The following is a 19,981-nucleotide window of genomic DNA, read 5'->3' as shown; positions in this document are numbered from 1 at the left end:
CTGGACCACAAGACCAAGCGTCTATAGGAGGTCAAGGACGAACTGGAGAGGGCGTGCGGGGGCAGGGCCAGCGCCAAGTCCATGCGCATTCCCATCATGAAAGTCGAAAAGGAAATCTCCCCCAGGCCTACCAAAGCCGCCCTCTGCAAAAGTCCGAGAGCTTCTCTCCGCAATTTCTGCGAGATGCGGAAAGAACAGTAGCGCCAGGAAAAACTGAGAAAGGCATCTGCCTTCAGCGACTACCTTGATGTGATCGAAAGTTGACTTTATTATGCAATTTGCCAGGGCTGGGCTCTCAACGAAGAGGGTGGCGCCGAATGCCGCTCGATATTATAGGCGGTCACACCTCCCGTCTCGCAGCAATTTGGACCCGCCCACCCCGCCGCGTCAGCCTCTGCCTTCTCGCACAAATACAATTAGGGCCAAATAACACAAGCAACCCAGCTACAGCATGACCCTTGAGCAGCAAGAGATGAGGCCCAAAATCGCTTTTTTTGCGATCCACGAAAGCCCCAGACCCATCAACCGAAGACGCTTCAGCGGGCAGGTCATGCGAGTGAAGCTAGGAAGCAAAAGCCGACGAGGCACCGACAACAACCTATCTCTCAGGGTCACTGGCCGCCAGGGTAACAAAAATTGACCTTTTCCACTTAATTAGATCAATAAAACTATGGCGGAGTTTGCAAACCCCGAGTACCGAAGCAGAGGCATCTCCCTGCTGCTGAGGGATAGAGAGCGAGCTAGTCACTCTCGTAGGAAGGCCCGCTATCTGGAGATCACCTCCTCCACGAGTCTGAACCGCAATCTGCAATCTCCCCGCACAGCCCGGCACTCCACAGCCGAATACACCGGCTGGCTCACCGCCGAGCAAAGCCCTCCACCCTCACACACAAAACCGACCGCCTCTCCCATCCCAATGAAGACCACCGCCCGTTACGCCCGAGGGCGGCCGGGCATCCGGGTCAGCCTTTTTGACAAACTCTCATGACAAATTACGTGTACTAGTAGTATAATGCAGCCGAAGGATATCGACGAGCAGGTTAGTGCGGTCGTCAGGGATCTGCGCACCAAGAAGAAGCAGGCTGCTAGTGACTTCGTTGATGCGGGGTGTCTGGTCGTTCTGGATTTTTAGACGACCGGCCTTTCGCCGAGGTATGGGGCCAGGGCGATCGAGCTAGCCGCCGTCTGCCTTGATAATGGAGAGATTACAAGGACTTTCAGCTAGCTCATAAACCCAGGTGTGCCCATCCCCCACAGTATCACTGCATTTACAGGCATACGAAAGGACATGCTTCCCGCCAATCAAAACAGCGACTAAGTCATGCGAAAATTTAAAGAATTTATAGGCGATGCCAATCTTGTCGCACACAAGGCTTCGTTCGACCAGGGCTTCCTGGAGATGGAGTTCGAGAGGGCGGGCTTGGAACTGGGCAACAAGTTTGCCTGCAGTTTGTTGCTGGCGAGGAGGGTGTACCAGGATTTTGATAGCTATCGCCTGCCAGCCCTGGCGGAGAGACTTGGGCTGGCCCACTAGGGACGCTTTCATCGTGCACTGGCAGATGCGACCGTCACGGCCAGACTGTGGGCCAGAATGATATCCGACCTCAAATCACGTTACGACCTGGACCGGCTCTCTTTCGGGACTGCAGTCAAACTGACCCGCACCCCTCGCCACCGAGTTGACTAGCTGCTAGGCCACAAGCACTCCAAGACCCACAAGGTTACCAAAAGAGGGAGGACGACCTCCACGCTTGCTCCTGATGACTGATTCACACATGGTACTTGAAATAACTGGTGCGGAGGTCCAAGCCGATCCGGAGCTTGAGCGATTGGATGTGGCTGCAGGGCTGGCTGCATTTCTGGTGGAAGAGCAGGAATTAGATCAGCCCTTTTTTCCAGCTCTGGACTGGGCAATCGAGGATCTCAGCCAGTGCATGTTCCTGTTTCCTGCTCTCCACGAACTCTTCGATCTCGCTCTGAATCTCTTTAAAAGGGCTGCGCAGATGTTCGCAGAGGTTGATGTGGTCCCTGGAAAATATGCGTTTGCTCTTGCGCCGCTTCAACACTTCCGGCTCGGCGCGAGGGTCATTCCTGGCGAATGCAAACGTCTCGAATGTGAACCTCTGCTCGCTCTTTCGCAGCCGCGGAGGCAAGGGCTTTTTCTCCTGGATCGAGTCCTGCTTGAAATTCGCTTAAAAGTGCGTGTTCGAAGGCAGCCTTTCAAAACTCGAATGCTCGCTCGGAAACTGGCTGTGCATCGACCTCCCATCAATCCGAAAAATGGATTCGTCGTGGCCATCCTGGTCTTTTTACCGGCTGACAGCCAGCTCGTTCCTCTCGCGGGGCCGGGACAGCCTGTGGTTCTGCTTGATGGAGACGATCGAGCTTGACTTTGAGGCGTTGGACGAGCCGACGTTCGGGTTCTGATGGGGGTCGAACAGGTCTAGCTCGAGCCGGTCCACTCGCTAGGCTGGGTCCAAGTGTGAGGCGGATTCGCGGCTTTCTTCTCTGCAGGAGAAGATCTTGTCAGGCCTGGAAGGCTCTGGGATCGGAATCTCTTCTTTGAAGGACTGCTTCTTGCGGTCTTTGAGGCACGGCATCTTTCTCAGCTTTTTAGACTATTTCGGCTTAGGCTTTTAAATCTCAATTTGGGTTTCGCTTTGGATCGCCTTGTCCTCGACAAACTTTTCGGTCAGCTTCTTGAGCTCGATTCGCTCCTCCTCGAGGATAGCAAGGCTGAGCTTGAGATGCGCAATCTCGTCCTCAAAGGCCTTGACGTTGACCGGCTGAGGCACCTGCTCGCGGTAGATGGCCAACTCCCGGGCCATAATCTCAGCCTTCCTGCGCATCTGCTCGATCACCCTCTCCAACTCCTGCTCTTTCTTGAAGCTCTTGTCACGAAGCTTGAGTAGCTCATCGTTGAGGTTCTGCTTGCGTTTGATCTAGAAGTTGACGTGGGCCAAAATGACCAGCTTCTAGTTCTTCCAGCGTTAGGTCTGTCGCTGCAACTCCTGCCGGAGGTGGTCGTGCTCGGCCATCAGGTCGCCGCTCAGGTCGGTCTGGGTCTCTTCGGTGACGTTCAGCTCGCGGCGGGCGGCCATAAACCTTCTGAACATCTCATTGGCGGCATGCGCAACGGACCCCACAAAGTGCCCCTGCATCTGCGCCCGAAAGTTATCCAAAAAGTTCTGCAGCAGCATCTCGACGAATGCGACGGGGTCCTTCTTCTTGTCGAAGAGTTCGTTGTTGTCGACCACGAACTGGAGGATGGTCTGCTCGAAGTAGTTGATGGTCATGAGGTTGACGTTCATGTAGTTGTGGACCTCGGTGAGCAGGTCGACGGTGCGCCTGCCCTTGTTCTAGAGGATGTCTTGGATGCGCTTTTCCTGGTCGCACTTGTCGAGCAGCAGGAACTCAGGCTTGTCGCGGCTGTCCTCCAGGACCTTGAACAAGGACAGCAGGAACTTGCTGTTGCGGGGCTTGATGGCGGTCCCCGAGAACTCGTCCACGATGCTGTTCTCCATGAACACCTTCAGAGAGATGCGCGTCAGCAGGTTCATCAGCTTGAACTCTTCGGCCATGGCGCGGCTGGTCAGCGGCAGGAACTACTGCGCGCGGGTGGTCAGGTCTGGTCAGCAGTCCGCATTGGGAGCAGGCCTCGATTACCATCATCAGCGTGTTGATCGACCCGATCAGGTCGTCGCTGATCTCGCCCTTGTTGCGGAAGCAATCGAAAGAGTCGAACAGCTCGGACTTGAGCTGCTTCATGATCCGGGCCACGCCTTCTGCCTTTTCTTCCAGTTCTTCAAACCGCTCGTTCAAAATCATCAATCCAGTCACATCTCCCAGTCTGCGATGCTGAGCTCGACTCGGTCGCTGGCCACGCTAACTGGGGGCTCGCTGCGGCTGCTCTCGCTTTGCTCGGGGATCGACTGCATCGTGGCCCTGCTGCGGTGCTTGGGCTGCAGGGTGGGCTGTGGCTTGGTTGGCAGGGTTTCGCCTTCGCGAGGGTTTCGCAGCTTGATGTTGAAATGCTTTTGCCGCCACAGTTATTCGTCGAGAAAGTGCTTCGGCGGAGGGTCGACCAGCTCAGTCTTGCGGTCAGTCGCAGGCCTGGCCGTGCAGAGCGAGGCCCTCTCGATCTCGATCCGGTGGTCAGTCTCGTACGAGTGAAGGGCAGATAGTATATCTTCTAGACTGAAAGGCCGGGGCAGCATCAGCTCCGGAGGCAGCCCTCCCTCGCTCCTGCTGTCGACCAGCTCCAGCAAGAATTCAGCGAACCTGCAGCGATCGATCCTCCGGCCACGAGGGGGCTCATTCTCCTTGAGGTCAGGGTTGAGCCAGACCTTGACCTGGTCCTCCGAGTTTATGCAGACCATGCTGGCCTAGGGCCGGAAATTGAGGGCCTGTATATTTTAAAGCTGCAGAAAGCCGGTGACGGCCCTGCCCAGCACGAACAGTGATTTACGGCGGTCCAGCTCAACGGTGCTCAGTCGGACAGGCACCCGCTCCAGGACCAGCTCGAGATAGTGAAGCCCGGTGCAAAGAAGGGTGCTGTCAACCCTCCTCACCTCGTATAGTCTGACTACGCGAGCAGGGTCCAGCTGGCGTCTAGCCAGATACCTAGCGAAGGCGTGGTCGAGGGCATCCCGGTCATGGAAGGCGACAGTGCAGGCCTCGACAGCAGGCGCGAGGCCAGCCAGCCCGCAGGCGCGGGGGGCGAGGGGCTCTGATCCCATGCAAAATATCAAGCCCGGATTATCAATATTTATTTGTTATTGATGAGCAGGGCAGTACTGCAGCCTTTCGAGGAGTACCAGAAGGCCCGCACCCAGTTCGTCCAGACCGTGGCCGAGCTGGCCATCCGCCCCCAGAATATTGAGGCGCTCCAGTCTGCCGGTCTTGTGCTCACCAGGCGTTATGGCTTTGCTAAGGCCCCTTCTGCTGGACAACGTCCCCTGCATCTCTCAGAGCGCCGCCCTGGCGCTCGGCAGGCTGGCCAGCTACTCCGAATAGCTGGCCGAGAACGTCGTCAACCACGAGATCCTCTCCCAACTGGTCTCCTCCCTCAACGAACAAAACCGGTTCTTCAAGAAGGCAGCGGCCTTCGTGCTGCGGGCGGTCGCCAAGCACACCGCCCACCTGGCCAAAGTGGTGGTGGACTCGGGTGCCCTCAACGCTTTGGTGGTGTGCCTGGAGTAGTTTGACCCAAGCGTCAAGGAGGCAGCGGCATGGGCCCTGTCGTATGTGGCCAAGCACTCACCCGAACTGGCCCAGAGCGTGGTCGAGGTGGGGGCCGTGCCCCTGCTGATCCTCTGTATCCAGGAGCCCGAGCCCAATCTCAAGCGGATTTCAGCTAGTGCTCTGAGTGAAATCTGCAAGCATAACCAGGAGCTGGCGCAGAGGGTGGTCGACGAAGGCGCCACTCCCTTCCTGGTGCAGCTGATCAACCACTCCGACGCCCAGCTCAAGCGGCAGGTCTGCTCGTGTCTGGCCAACATCGCCAGGCACAACCCTGACCTCGCCGAAAGCGTCATGCACAACGAGATCTTCCCCAAAATCCTGTACCGCCTCAAAGACCCTGATCTCCTGGTCCGGAAGTTCGCGGCCACCTGCATCCGCGAGATCGCCAAGCATTCCGCAGAGCTGTCCAAGCTGATCTGCAACACCGGCGGGGTGGTGGCCATCGTGGACTACATCACCGAGGCGAAGGGCAGTAACGCCTTGCCCGGGATCATTACGCTCGGCTACATCTCGGCCTTCGAGGAGTCGCTGGCCATGACCGTGATCGCCAACAAGGGGATCGCCCCGCTGAAGGACGCATTGGGCAAGGACAACCCGGACTCAGTGAAGGCCAGCGCGGCCTGGAGCCTTGGGCAAATCGGCGGGCACTCGCCCGACCACGCGCGGGCGATGGCCGAGCAGGACGTGCCACGTCTGCTGCTGGAGCTGTACAAGGACGGCAAGTCTAACGAGGAAGTCAAGAAAAAGTCCAAGAAGGCCCTGAAGAGCATCCTGTCAATGTGCTCCTACCTGAACGCCCTGGAGCCTCTGATCAGCGACTGCCCCACCGACATCCTGCAGTACGTGCTGCACCAGTTCGCCAAAACCCTCCCCCACGAGCACGCCGCCCGGAAATCCTTCATCCAAAGCGGCGGGCTCAAAAAAATCCAGGAGATCAAGGTCGAGACCGGCAGCAAGCTGCGCCAGTACATCGACGAGATCAACGCCCAGTACCCCCAAGAAATCATCCAGTACTACTCGCCCGGCTACGAGCAGACTCTCTGGAAGAAGATGGAAGAGGACAGCAGCTGAACCCATTGAACCCCCGATCATCATCCCTTCATCTCTGCTACGGCCGTCGCTTTCGGGGCCGCACGAACAGCCCGGCTGCCAGCTGCTACAGCTGCTGTCGTTGCGAGGTGATGCTGTCCTTCACCTCGGCACACTCATCCTCGCCAATCACCCCTTCAACCCTGGCCAGCTCACCCGCCAGCCTGCGACCCTGCCCCGCAAGTCTCTGCAAGCCCGCCTCGATCGCCATCACCCTCACCTCGATCTCCCCAAGCTGCCCCCCCAAACCCTCATCAGCCAGACAGTGAAGACAAAACTGCCAGCCAAAAAGTTCATCCCTGTCGTGGGGGTTGGTGTTGCCCCACAGGCAGAAAAACCGATGGCTTGAAAGGATTTTGAAACCCCCCTCGATGGTTTTCTATTGGTGCTTGTCAACGCCCAGGTGCATAGAGGCGAGGGAGGCTTCCCCCCCACAAAATTTGCAGCGGAGATGGTCTCCATTAAAAATCCAGCCGAGCAAAGATAGCAGCCAGACACGGTCATACCCCGCACTGCCTTTCGCCTTCGCCAACTAATTTTCTATTTTTTAGACCTCTTCAAAGTCTAGTGCAGGAAATTCCTTGGTGTTATTGTAGCTGGCGATCGCTTCGTTGAAATGTCCAGTTGCCGCCATGAAGACATCGGTACGGAAGCTGTCCTCTCGCAGGCCTGCGAATTTGCAGTCTCCGACATGGCCTTCGACTGCCTGGCGTATGAGGTCAGGCAGGTCCTCCTCCCGCAGGTGGGCGTAGGGGATGGTGACAGCACATTGCTGGCACACCAAGTCATCGTTGCAAAAGGCGAACCCCCTGGAGGCGAGCCAATAGGGGTCGATGTCAAGGCTGAGCATGACCCAGCCAGCAAAGGTGCAAGCCCGGTCGAGCACCCCCAACATTAATCAAGCCGGTCTTGAAGATCATTCTCGGCTATGCCATTTCTTGAAATTCTGTGCCACGGAACGCCGGATGTCTTTTTCTCGGGGCTAGCGGTCGTCCTCCTCGTCGTCCCAGAACACTAGTTACTCGCAGATGTACTGCTGCTTCTGCCGGATGAAGCCGCTCTCCGACAGCCAGGGCCTTCGCCTTCGGATCTCGGGGGCTTGCACCAGGAACTCGCCGAAGGGGCCGGAAACCTTCTCCAGGCCGAACTTCAGGTAGTGCTGGTTGAGATCGACAGGCCGCGTGGGCAGATAGTGGAGAGGCTACAGTTCGACCGGCGCACAAGGCGGGATTTCCTGGGGGTTGAAAGTCTCACTGTCGATCTTGTTGTCAGCGGCGGCTTGGATCACCGTGGCGATGAAGTGCAGACAGTCCGCTTTGTAGTCCTCCACTTGGAAGACGCTTTACTGACGGGACTGGTACTGCTCGTACTCTGTGCCCAGCTGCTTGACCCGCTCACTGGCGCGGCTCACGATCGACTCGCTTGCCATCCGGTCTCCACCTGGCTCCTTCAAGTGGCGTCTCAGCTCCAGCTCGAAGTCGTTGGACTCGACCTTGAGCCGGTCGAGCTTAAGCCGCTAGCGTTCACGCAACCGAGTGGATAGCATGCTTGCCTCAGTAATCTCAGCGCAAAAGTTTTAGAGCAGGGCCTTGTTCTCGTCGTCGTTGGGCTTGTTCTTTGAGGTCCTGCGCATGCTGCGCTTGTCGGGGTCGTTGCGGGGGCGGAAGGCGTGGCGGTGGTCGCTGTCTTCTTTTGAGGCGTTCCAGTAGATCCGCAGTAAAGGCATCTTCAGGTCCTCGCGGCGTCCTTTCCAGTAGTTGAAGACAGTTTCGCAGAACTCTTCGGCCAGCCCCGGATCCATCGCCAGCAGCGACGGTGCCTCCTTCTCGAGCAGTGCTCGCATCCAGCTGCGAGCATTCTGGCGGTAGCTTACGTGGTCAGTCTCCTTGCCGGCCTGCTTCTCCAGCTCCACAATCAGGTTTTCAAAGAGGGTCTCCGTGAGCATGCTTTCGCGCTTCTGAGGAAGGCTCTGTGTGAAGCCCCGGTAGAAAGTGAGGTCCACATCGTTGAGCTCATAGGCGGAGGCCTGGGGCTGGGTCTGCGGCTTGGTGAAGCGATGATACGCCCCAAAGGTGAGCTTGACATCCGCCTGGTACTTCGGGGCGACCACGATAGGCTTAGGAATCTCAATGTTACTCTTCTTGGTTTCAGGCTTGATCTCGGTGCTCTAGAAATGAGTGGCCTAGATCCGCATGAACTCTTCCTTCGATTATATGATCCGAATAGTCTTAGTATAATTTTCCTGCCTTGGTCTTTGCGCCCGCATGGAAATTTATAATTAAAAATGAGATTGTGTGCGCTGATCCTGTGCGGGCTGGTGGGGGGTTGTGGGTGGGGTTGGCCCCCTTGGTTCTTGCTTGATCTGATGTCACCCTCCATCTTGATCAGCCCTGTCCCTTTCAATCTGCCTTCTTGTCCTCTCGGTCAAGTGAACTGCGTGATACTTGGCTTGTGACCTGCTTTCAGGGCTCTTTCGCCTTCTGTTTTTGAATTTGATTTAAAAAATGGTATTTTTGCAGTCAAGAATAATTGCGGGGATATATTGAGCTTATAAAGGGCTTAACTTATGCGAGAGTCACATATCAAGTTATTTCACATTCAAATTTTCTTATAATCGCTTCAAGCCCTGCATTAGAGAAATCCAACAAATCAAGAGTAAATTTCATGATCAATTAAATTATGTATTTCCAGTTAACGCATAAGAAGGGCTGAACAATAATGCAACCGCATCATCTTTAAACGATAAATCTTTAATTTAAATTTCCATAAATAAATGTTTATTGGATAACCCGCAAACAATCTATTCGATGGGGGTGGGTGTCGAGGAGGGCGGGCGATAGCTGCATATCATTTAATGTAAAGATAAGTGGATTTACTGTTAAGGAAGACGTGGCTCATCAAGAAAAAGAGGGAAATGATTGACACTGTGTACGAGGTCAACCGAGTGAAGCCCCTGGGCTCGGGCTCTTCCGGGACGGTCTTCGTGGGGAAGCACCTGATAACGGGCCAGAAAAGGGCCATCAAGGCCATCCCCAAGCATCGGGTCAAAGACCCCAAAACTTTCATGCAAGAAATCACCATCCTGCAGCGCATGGACCACCCCAACATCGTCAAGCTGTTCGAGGTGTTCGAGGAGACCGCCTACATCTACCTGGTCATGGAGCTGTGCACGGGGGGCGAATTGTTTGAGAAGATCATCTCGCTGGGTCGGTTCTCGGAGCGGGAGGCGCAGGTTATCTTCACGGATATCATGTACGCACTGGCCTACTGCCACGACCACGGCGTAGTGCACCGGGACATCAAGCCCTAGAACTTCATCTACCTCAGCCAGGACCCCTCCTCGCCCATGAAGGTCATCGACTTCGGGCTGTCGCACCAGCTGTCCTCCCGCTCGCAGGTCATGACCTCGGTGGTAGGGACTTCCTACTACATCGCGCCTGAGGTGCTGGAGGGGTGCTACACGTCGGCCTGCGATATATGGTCGGCAGGGGTGGTGCTGTACATTCTGCTGACCGGACAGCCCCCTTTCGACGGGGAGAAGGACACTGACATCATCGAGAAGGTCAAGACTGGCACCTACGACTTCAAGATCCCTGAGTTCCGGCATGTGACGAGGGACGCCAAAGACCTGATCTCGAAGATGCTGGTGAAAAACACAAAGAAGAGGCTGACGGCAGGCTAGGTGCTGGCGCACCCTTGGATCCGCAGGCCGCTGGAGGCAGGCCCAACGACCATCAACTACGACTGCCTGCGTTCTTTCGCGGACTGCACCAAACTCAAGAAGATCGTGCTGACCTACATCGCCACCCAGCTCGGCGAGAGCGACATCGAAGAGCTGTCAGTGATGTTCAAGAAACTAGACGTGAACGGAGACGGAGTGCTGTCCAAGGAGGAAGTGATGAACGGCCTGAGGGGGCTCAACAAGTCCAACCATGAGATCGAGAGGACTATCAACGGCCTCGACACGGACCGGTCCGGGGTCATCGAGTACACCGAGTTCATTAGCGCCTGTCTGGACAAGCATTACTACCAGCGGGAGGAGACCCTGATCAGTGCGTTCCGGATGCTAGACGAGGATGGCAACGGCCGCATCAGCCGACAAGAACTCAAGAAGGCCATCGAAGGCGAACCCTCGGTCGACTCCCGGTCCGAAGATTTCTACGCCTCGATCATCCGGGAGGTGGACCTGGACGGGGACGGCCAGATCAGCTACACGGAATTCATCTACGCGATGGGAATATGAACCACCACTTCGGGCAATTATAATATACAATGACGACCTGTCCCCTCCATTAACTACCTTTCCGATACTTGTGCAAGTACCCCGGCTGCCAGGCGTTCTTCTGCTGCGAGCTGGAGGAGTGCGTCACGGCGCATCGCCACACCCTCGGCATCAGTGTGGTTGATGTCGAGGAGCTGAGGACCAGCTGCCAGGCCCTCCGCAGCAAGACGCTCGAGGTGGCGGACCGCACCTACGAGGAGGTCGACCAGCTGTTCGACACGCTCAAGGAGGCCATGATGATCAAGATCGACGAGCAGAAGGACCAGGCCTACTTGCTGATCGAGAAGATGACCTTCCACCTTGAGGAGAACAGCACGGCCATCTCGGCCAACCTGGCCGCCCTCGAGCGCAGGGACTTCGCGGCACTCGACCAGCCCACCCTGCTGCTCATCATCAACAGTCTCCAGCGCCCCCAGCAGGAGGACGAAATCCTCAGCCGGTTCGACTAGCTCGACAAGGAAATCCGTAACCGCTTCGAGGGCATGCAGACTCTCCTGACCAAACTCGAAAAAGGCACACATTTCAAGAACCTGTTCATGCTGAGAGTCCTGGACACCAAAAACCTGAAGCGCATCGAACGCTTCAGCAGCTACTCCAGCGGCTGGTCGCACACTACCGGCAAGGTCGACGCCATCGAGTTCCAGGCGACCGAGGATGTCCTGCTCCGAGGGTTTGTGCAGTTCAGGGTCGAAAACTGGCATGAATAGAAATCGATCACGCTGAAGGTCACGGTCTACGAGGACGGGGCGGAAGTGCTGACTTTCGACCACACGATCGACCAGGACGAGGCCAAGGAGGACGTCGACTACGACGTGCTGTTCGACAAGCCCGTGTTCGTGAGCGCAGGCACGCGCTACGACCTGACGATAACAAACAAAGGCGGGTACTTCTAAACAAAGCACGGGGAGGAAGGCCTGGAGATGGTCGAAATGCTGCGGTTCTCAAAATCGTCGCACGACGACAACGGGACGAGCAACGACTCCGGACAGTTCTGCGCGTTGCTGGTCAACAGCAAGAAATGACATTTGAATATTGATGGAGCGTGAGGACAGGCGGTTCGAGATCAAGCAGTGGAACGCTGTGGCCCTGTGGGGCTGGAACATCCAGGTCGAGAACTGCGCCATCTGCAAGAACGGCATCAATGAGAGCTGCATCGAGTGCCAGTCCCAGAGCCAGCCCTCCGAGTGCATCATCAGCTGGGGGGGCTGCAACCACGCCTTCCACTCCCACTGCATCATCAGGTGGACCTCCCAGAAGCGCCCCAACTGCCCGCTCTGCCTCAAGCCGTGGGTGCAGTCCAAGACCAGCAAGGAATGAGCGAATCATCAGAACACCAGTCTTGTCGGAGCCAGCCCTCCTGCCGTGGCCCACTCGCTGCGCCTGCGGCTGCGAGAGGCCGTGGTGCTGCTCTGCCCTCGAGGCAGGGACTTTGCTGACCTGCTGTTGTACTCCCGGCAGGTCTGCGCCAGCATGTTCGCCATCACGTCCGATGATTTCTTGGCGACCTGTAGTCTGTCCTTCATGACGGCTTCCTCCTACTTCTCGCATTTTAGGGAGGCCAGTTCAACCGTCATTTCTTACATCTCTTGGCGCATGGATTGCCGCTCCTGCCGCAGCCGGATCGCACGACTGCCCAGCCCCTGTAGTTCACCCTCCGTCTCGGCAAGTTCATGTTGGAGGCGGGTTGTCTCTGCCTGCAAGCGCTGGAGGGTCAGCCTCTCCACAGTATTCTGCAACGCAGACTCGGCATTCGCGAGCTGCTGCTTAGCACGATTATCCAAGAGGGCCTGCTCAGCAGCTTGGATGTCCGACAGCAGGCCTTTGACCTGCCTCGCGTAGGCCAGATGCGCAGCCTCCCACCTCCCGTTCTCAATATGAAAGATCGTGTAGGAATTGCACAGCTATCGCAGCAAGTCTTTGGAGTCGAATGGGATGCGAGGAGTTGCGAAGAGGGTCGGGCTGATCTTCATTTTGATTTTGCGAGCCTGCCTGGTCTCGAGAGTCTGGTCGATCAGTCTTCTGTTCTTGTCCAGAAAGGACGACAGCTCGTGCAGAGTGGCCTGCAGCTGTTCTTTGAGCTCGAGGCTGGTTTGGAACTTGCGGGTCAGACTGTCGATCTTGGTCTGCTGAACCTCAGGGTGGTTGTTAATCATCTCCCTCCTCTCCCTCGCGGACAGCGAGGTCAAGGCCATCGAGTGGCTCTTTTCGCGAAGGCTGCCCCTCTTCGTGAGAGTCTCAGACCGCCTCATAATTTTATTAATCTGGACGGACCTGCTTCGATAATGAAATCTTTGACTGAAATCAGCCATACCCTGCGGGACTAGGAGCTGAGGGAGGTGCTGGGCAGGCATGAGCTGTTTCGAGAGTTTGTGAGAGAGAGCGCTAAGGAGGAGTTTGAAGGGCTCGTTAAGTGCCTGAAAACTTGCAGCATTGAGAAGGGACGGACCCTCTACACTAGCGGGCATGACCCCAGCCACGTGTTTCTAGTGCTCGAGGGCTGCATCCTTTCAATCGGACAATCCGACGACCCCGACTACCAGGACCTCCACGAAGATAGCGATTACTTCTACAAATAACTAAAAAAGTGCGAGATAGTGGACCGCGCCCATTTCCTGCAGGACAACAAGTAAATACAAGGGTAGTATTGCCCTGGCACCTTGTTCGGTGATTTCTTGCTGGGCGAGCTGTCATTCACTCGCAAGAACTCGACCCTCGTGGCGGAACACAGCGTGCTGTTGGTCCTGGACTACAAATCGTTCAAGGCTCACGTCGGGCCCTTTTACAACCGCGCGGTCAGGGCGGTCGTCAGCTGTCTCCGTGAGAGGTTCGGGATTAACGCAACGATCCGGGAACTGGTCCAGAAAAACATATCCATTTCGAGGAAGAATCTCGAAAAGGGGAAAATTCTGTTCAAGGAGGGGTAGAGGCTCGGGCAGGCCTTTTTGCTGGCAGAGGGGTCGGTGATGCGCTGCAGGCTGGCGTCGGGCAAGTTGATCCCTTCTGTGGTGGAATAGCTAAAAAGCTGTCACGCAGGACGAGTCATATACGAGCCCATCGCGGCCTCCGCATGCTTGTGTCTCTAGGACTGCGAGTTCCTGCACCTCTCAATAAAACAATTCTGTAAATTATGTCAGCTGTCCGGCCTCGACCCCGAATGCTTCAGGGAATAGCCCCAGCCCCGAAAGTTCATCCGCCTCGACCCCTTTGAAGAGTAGTACAACGAGATCGAGAGGATCGCTAAATTCCTGGAAGAGTTCAAAGGGCCCAACGAAGTCATGCCGGCAGTTTTGGACCAACTCAAAGAGGAGGAAATCCTGAACAACAAGGCCAAGCTGGCCTGTCGCCAAGAGTACAGAAGGTAGCAGCTCAGCCATCTGAAGCGGTGCAAGTCCAAGCCTTTCATGCCACCGAGATGGGCCGCCATATACCAGTAGAAAAAAAAATTGGCCAGGCAGCTGCTCAACCCCTCTCCGAGGGTCAGGATGAGCTAAGACGGCAGGCTCCATAACCTCATGTAACGAGTGCTAGTGCCTGAGCCACCCTGCCTAGTCGTCAGCATGACCCCAGCTCGCTGCAGCAAGTAACTCGGCAAAAGCGACCACAACCTCTACCGCTTCAGAATTCGGCACGATCGGAAGGCTGCCAGCCAGGTCCGATTATGAGCAAATATTTGACTTTGTTCAGTTCAGCTTTCGGCCGTGCGCATCCTGGCGGAACGCTTGGACCGGCTGCTGCAGGGGGAGTCGTGGTGCCTGCGGTGGGTGTTGAGCAATGAGGCGATCTCGGATTTGTAGTCGTAAGGTTATTTGGTCTTTTTGAGGCGGCTTCCGGGCAGCAGCTTGGGCGTGAAGGGCTGGTCCTTGCGATGCAGGATATCCCTGATTTTTCTGACCGGCAAGTTGAGCAACTGCATGAAAGTGTGCTTGGAGTTGGGCCTCAGCCTGGCCCACTTCTCAGCATTCTCGTTGATATCGTAGTTCGGGATGTGTATTTCGATGGCCCGACCGCCGCTTTCATCAGGGAGTGGTACCGACTCATCTTCAGTTTTTTTTATTAGATGCCTTTCGGGTCGAGCTTTAGCTGCTGGAGGTCGTAGGTGCGGTCTGCGTTGAGGGCCAGTTCGTTTTTCTTGGCCATCTATTAGAACGCCTATAGTTTCGGGACCATCCGAACTGCCAGCCTCTTCACATCATGCAAGTACAGGTCCCCCTCTAAATCCTGGATCCAAACGAACACGCCCTCCACAAGCTCCATCCTGCTCTCCCACTCGAGCAGGATGGCAGTCCGCCAGGTCAGCATCTAAACAGACTCGTAACAAGGTACTTCCGAGATCTACCCTTGCATCAGTACCTCGAGGTCCTTGAACTAAGATCGTCCTGCCACCTCTTTTTTTACATAGTGGTGCTCAAGGCGGTGGGCTTCAGGCGGCATGGATTTGAGCTGGTTGATTTTCCGCCAGCGAGGGTAGTCCAATGAATAGCTGCACAGCCAGATATACTCCGTGCTGTTGAGCGTATAGACAGGCCCGCCAGCCTCTCCGATCTCAACCGCACTGCTCTCAAAAGGCAGGGCCCGAAACCCCTCCTTGTCCGTGCAGTACAGCATCATCCTGTTTTTGAACGCCCCTCGTCTTTTTTTCAGTTAGGAGAGGTAGAGCTGAGCTTGTTCGGGACAGGGGGAGGGTGGGTTTCTGACTTTGCGGTAGTATTGCAGTTTGTGCTTGAAGAGCAGATTGGCCAGTGCTGTGTTGTGGGGGATGGGCTAAGGTTGCCGGCCTGTGTAGGCAGAGAAATGGCCCTGCTCGCGGAAAAACATTGGGTGCCATCTGATGCTTTGCTTCTGGTTGGTCCTGATCGAAGTCAAGCATCTGATCACCCACTCAAAAGGCCTGCTCTCAAGCCCGGCCTCAACCGGCACCTTCTGGGCAGCCATGCCAGGCCTATTCCGGAGACATGGCCGGCCGGTTACCAAATCCGGACATTCCTGGGCCGAGAGAAGATCATCAAGCATGCCAGAATTGCTTTATTGTTTTATCACTAATTTTAATTCTTAAAATGGGAAACGAAACGATCGCCCCTCCAGAGGGTTACCATCCGACCGGCACTGTCCAGTCGGAGGTCATCGGACGGGTCACCCGACTCGAACATGTTAGCTAGGAGGGACTCTTCCAACACACTATTTTCTGTAAAGACCAGCAAGACCAGCAGCACCTGCTCACCTAACTGTAAGCCCGGCAATCCCTCGCCTTTCCAATCCTCCTAAAAATCATTTCAATCAAGCCGCACCAGCCAAGGTCCTGCGGTGGTTCATGCGCGCTGGCGGTGACCTTCGAAGAGTTTGATTGCAGTTTACGGGAGTTTGTGGACCGGGGGGAGATGGTCAGTGAGGGGTATGTGAGGAGGTTTGTTGAGGGGCTGGTTGAGGGAGTTGGCGATGTGAGAAGGGCTGGGGTCGGGGTGATGGTGGGGAGGGATACGGTGGTGCTCAAGCAGGGGCAGGTCAAGATCATAGACAACGTTCTTGCACAAACCAGAAATTCAGAAAAAAACCTGGCCTCGAATTTTATCAGCGAATAAAGACAACAGCTACTGGGTATCGGCATCCTCGCATTCTCCATGCTCACCAGAAAATGGCCAGACAGCTAACAATTCTCAGCCCCACCCCAATAAAAACTCAACTCCGCACTGTAACATACCTCAAGCGACCTGCGCCAGCTTATCACTCAGTTACTAGCGAACAAGGAGATAACGATTGACCGGTTAGCCGTACTGCTAAGGAAGAGCAAGAGGCAGAGTTGCGGGGCCGGGATATCTCTGCACACGAGGGGAGAGCAGGCAGTTCCTGCCACAGTCATAAGGAGCAGTCGGGATATCAGGCCAGCTGGGTCTTCGATTGACCCGAACCGCCTTGATCGAGGTGTTGGGGAGGTCGATTACATAGGTGAGTAGAAAAACGGGGTTCGGTAGGGTTTCGGCACCATCATCTTCAGCAACGGGGATGTCTTCCGAGGCTGCTTCCATGAAGGCCTGCCGGACGGAATGGGCCTGTACCAAAGCAAATAAAGGACCTTCCACGGACGATGGCGAAAAGGACAGCTTCAATTATGAAATCGTTATATTTCATTGAAAAATGGGCAGCTCGCCAGCCCACCAGGATTTCTAAGCCCTGCTGCTGCAAAGGTTCAGGATCATGTTCAGAAGAGAGTCGGTTATTCTCCTGGAGGAGCATCATTCACAGCTGACATACGCGATGGTGGTCAAGCGGATTTCAGATGACTGCGCGATGCAGCATGTCAAGCAGCAACTGCAAAGGCGCAGGCAGATCAGCAGCCCCACCCTGCTACGGGTGATATAGACGCACACCGGCAGCAGCGTGTCATCCTTCTGCTCGTCGTATCACAAACTGTACGTCCTGGTCGAGCTGCCCTGCCGCACCCTGAAATAGTAGCAGCTAGTGCGCAAGGCCAATGGGCGGTCCTTCTAAAGAGATGAGTTGTGGGAGATGGTCTTTAGGATCGCCTCTGCGATGAAGGAGCTTGAGAAGGCGGGGTTTGAAGGCCCGCCGCTTGCGCTGTAGACGATTCTGTATGAGTAAGGGCCGAGGCTGGTCGAGCCTTGGTTGCTAGACCTTGGTGAGCTGAGGCCAGGGCTGGTCATTGCGAGGGGTAGCGACCCGATCCGATAGCTGGCGGGGTGTATCCTCAAACTAGCGGTGGAGGAAGGCCATTCGAAGGAAGAGAAGCTGGCCTGCCTGAACAAGCAGCATCGAGACGAGCTGGTGGAGCTGCTGGAAATTATGCTGTTCGACAACCTGCAGTGGGATCAGCTGGCCTCCGCGTTCGAAGACGGGCGGTCGTTCGCGTCGGCCTTCCAGGACTATTTCTCAAAGTCGTCGGGGAGCAGCCCCAGACCAATTTCGTTCAACGGGGACCAGTTTTTCGAGAAGGCGCAGATGCTGGATTTCGCATGATGATGGGTCATTTGCTGGAGTCCTTCTCGTACTCCTTGAGCAGCTCGATGAACTCGGTGTAGTTGAACTCGATGCCCTCGTAGCTGAAGCGGTTGCACAGCAGCTGGTACTGCTGCTCGGTCAGGGGGATGCGGTTGTAGTCCAGGATCGAGCGCATCCGGATGAAGCTGATCTTGCCGCTGTGGGTCTTGTCCTTGTCCTGGAAGAAAGGCTTCAGCAGCAGCCGCCGCTTGTAGACCACCTCGCCCAGCCTGCGCATCAGGGCCTCAAAGGCATCCTGCTCGGACACCTTGTTGAACCCCGTCCTGCTGTAGTCGTACACCGGCGGCTTGGCGATCGGGTCCTTCTCCAGCTCATACTTCGTGAAGACGATATCTACGTCCTGAAGGAACCGGTCATAGCTGACGCGGGTGTGGTCCGAAGGGTCCTCGTAGTAGTCTTCCAGCCAGGCGAGCGTCTCGGCCTCAAGAGGGATGTTCATGATCTGGGTCAGCACGCTTGTGAACTTGTTCTTCTTTATGACCCCGTGCCGCAGCGGGTCGAAGTCGATGAAGAACTAGCGGTAGCGGAGGCGGTTTATCTTGCTGCGTTTCTTGAGGTCCAGCATGAACTGCTCCAGTCCAGGTGGGGTCTTTTTGAGGCCGCCTTGCGCGTAGGTGAAGGGCGCCTAGGACCCTAGGACTTGTTCGAAGGGGTTGGTGTCGTTACAGAACCGAACGTAGCACAGTTCCTTCTCATCGTCGGAGGCGTAGGCCTTGCTGATAGCCGCAAACTCAGCCTAGCTGAGCTCGAAGTTGTAGGTCGCAAGGACCTGCCGGAACTGCTTAGGCGAGACTTTGTAACGGCCCAATTTGTCCCACCCCTTGAAAGCCTCCTTCAAGTCCAGCCGGTTCATCCGGGCGAACTCTCGGAACCTGTCGCAAACCTGCTGAGTGAGGACTGACTGGGACTCTGTGATATGGGTCTTTCCGTAGAAGTAGGTCTAGGACTTGGTTGGCAGGGCGGTTGCGGGGTTCAGGGGCTCGAGGAATTTGTTTTGTTCCTTTTCTTCGATCAGGTCGCAAAGCTGCCGCCAGTTCGAGAAGCCTGATTTGCCAGGCACTGCGAAGGCAGAGGTCAGGATGGCGTACTCGGACTCGGAGATCGGCAGTTTGGCCATATTGAGGCCCTGCCGCAGCAGCTGATTGGCCACCGTCCCAGTCCTCAGCTTATCAAAATCCCTAAGGAACTCATTAACCCGGATCCGTTCCTCCACCGCCTTCTTCCTCAGCCGACTAAGCAAATCCTCCAGGTCGTTAGGCTTGAGGCTCAGGATCTGAGGATCTGCCGCAGCGGGCACAGGCTTCCAATTGGCAAACGAATCAGCATGGGTCTTCGAGATGGCCTTGCCATCCTCATTGTAAAGATCGACATCCCTGCAGAACTTGTAATAGTTGATTTCGTTAAGGTTGCCCTTATCGGCGTAGTACTTCAAGATGACGTCCAGCGAACGGTCGTCGGCCCGGATGCGGAACATGTCCAGGATGCGCAGGAACTGGTTTTTGGTGATGTAGCCTTGCTTCGTGATATCGAAGTCCTAGAAATGCAGTTTTATTAGCACCCGCTTGTTCTTGATCTAGAGGCGGTAAAGGCCGACCAGGTGCACGAGCTTCTCGTGCTAATCCGCGGTGAGGGGGATCGGGTCCTTGCGGGCCGGCAGGGTTTGGTCTTCCCGGTAGGGCTCGACTCTCAGCAGAGGGTCTTTTTCGAGTTCTTTGATGGTCCAGACGCGATCGACATCCTCGCAGAAGTCCATCCACCGCACCCGGGTGTCCGAGGGCCCACTGCGGTAAATCTAGCAGAGCTGGTCGTACTCCTCCGGCGAGATGGTCACGTTGTAGTTCGAGACGATCCGGACGAACTGGTCCCGGGTGACCAGATTCTTCCGCAGCCCGTCAAAATCCAGGAAGAATTACCGGATGCGGATGCGCTTCATGATCACCTCGGCCTTGATCTTCTCCATCAGGCTCTGGATCGAAGGAGGGATTTTCTGCAGCTCTTTTCGGACGTAGAGGGTGTTCATCATGGCCAGGTCCTTGGGGTCTGCCACCACCTCACTCGGCTTGAAATTGCTCTCCCCGGTTTTCACGCCGATCGTCAGGGTCTTCAGGATTTCGTTGACATCGTCGATGTCTTTCAGGAATTTGACGTAGTTGACTTCGGTTGGGTTGCCGTTATCGCAGTACCTGGCACAGAGCGCATCGAAGAGGCGGTCGCTCGGCGGCAGGAACTTGAGCAAATCCAGGACCCTCTTGAACTGGCTCTTCTTGATATGGGAGCACTTGGACCGGTCGAAATCCTGGAAGGGTTCTTTCAGGTGCACCCGGTCGATGGAGATGATATGGCGGTAGTTAGCTT

The 19,981-nt window shown here is 55.8% G+C and overlaps 2 protein-coding genes across 2 annotated transcripts; both read left to right on the top strand.

The window, feature by feature from the left end:
• Positions 1-4,781: 4,781 nt before the first annotated feature.
• LOC127594556 (sperm-associated antigen 6-like) lies at positions 4,782-6,315 on the top strand. The gene is given in 2 exon segments (XM_052056405.1): positions 4,782-4,913; positions 4,915-6,315. Coding segments are annotated over 2 exon segments (1,533 nt in total).
• Positions 6,316-9,140: 2,825 nt separating this feature from the next.
• Positions 9,141-11,064, top strand: LOC127594555 (calcium-dependent protein kinase 2-like). Its single transcript, XM_052056404.1, is given in 3 exon segments — positions 9,141-9,146; positions 9,221-10,561; positions 10,654-11,064. Coding segments are annotated over 3 exon segments (1,758 nt in total).
• Positions 11,065-19,981: the final 8,917 nt, after the last annotated feature.

The sequence above is a fragment of the Hippocampus zosterae genome, unplaced genomic scaffold (genome assembly GCF_025434085.1).
Source record: "Hippocampus zosterae strain Florida unplaced genomic scaffold, ASM2543408v3 HiC_scaffold_207, whole genome shotgun sequence".
Lineage (NCBI taxonomy): Eukaryota > Metazoa > Chordata > Actinopteri > Syngnathiformes > Syngnathidae > Hippocampus > Hippocampus zosterae.
The sequence above is the reverse complement of the archived record's forward strand: the minus strand, read 5'-3'. Positions and strand labels throughout refer to the sequence as shown.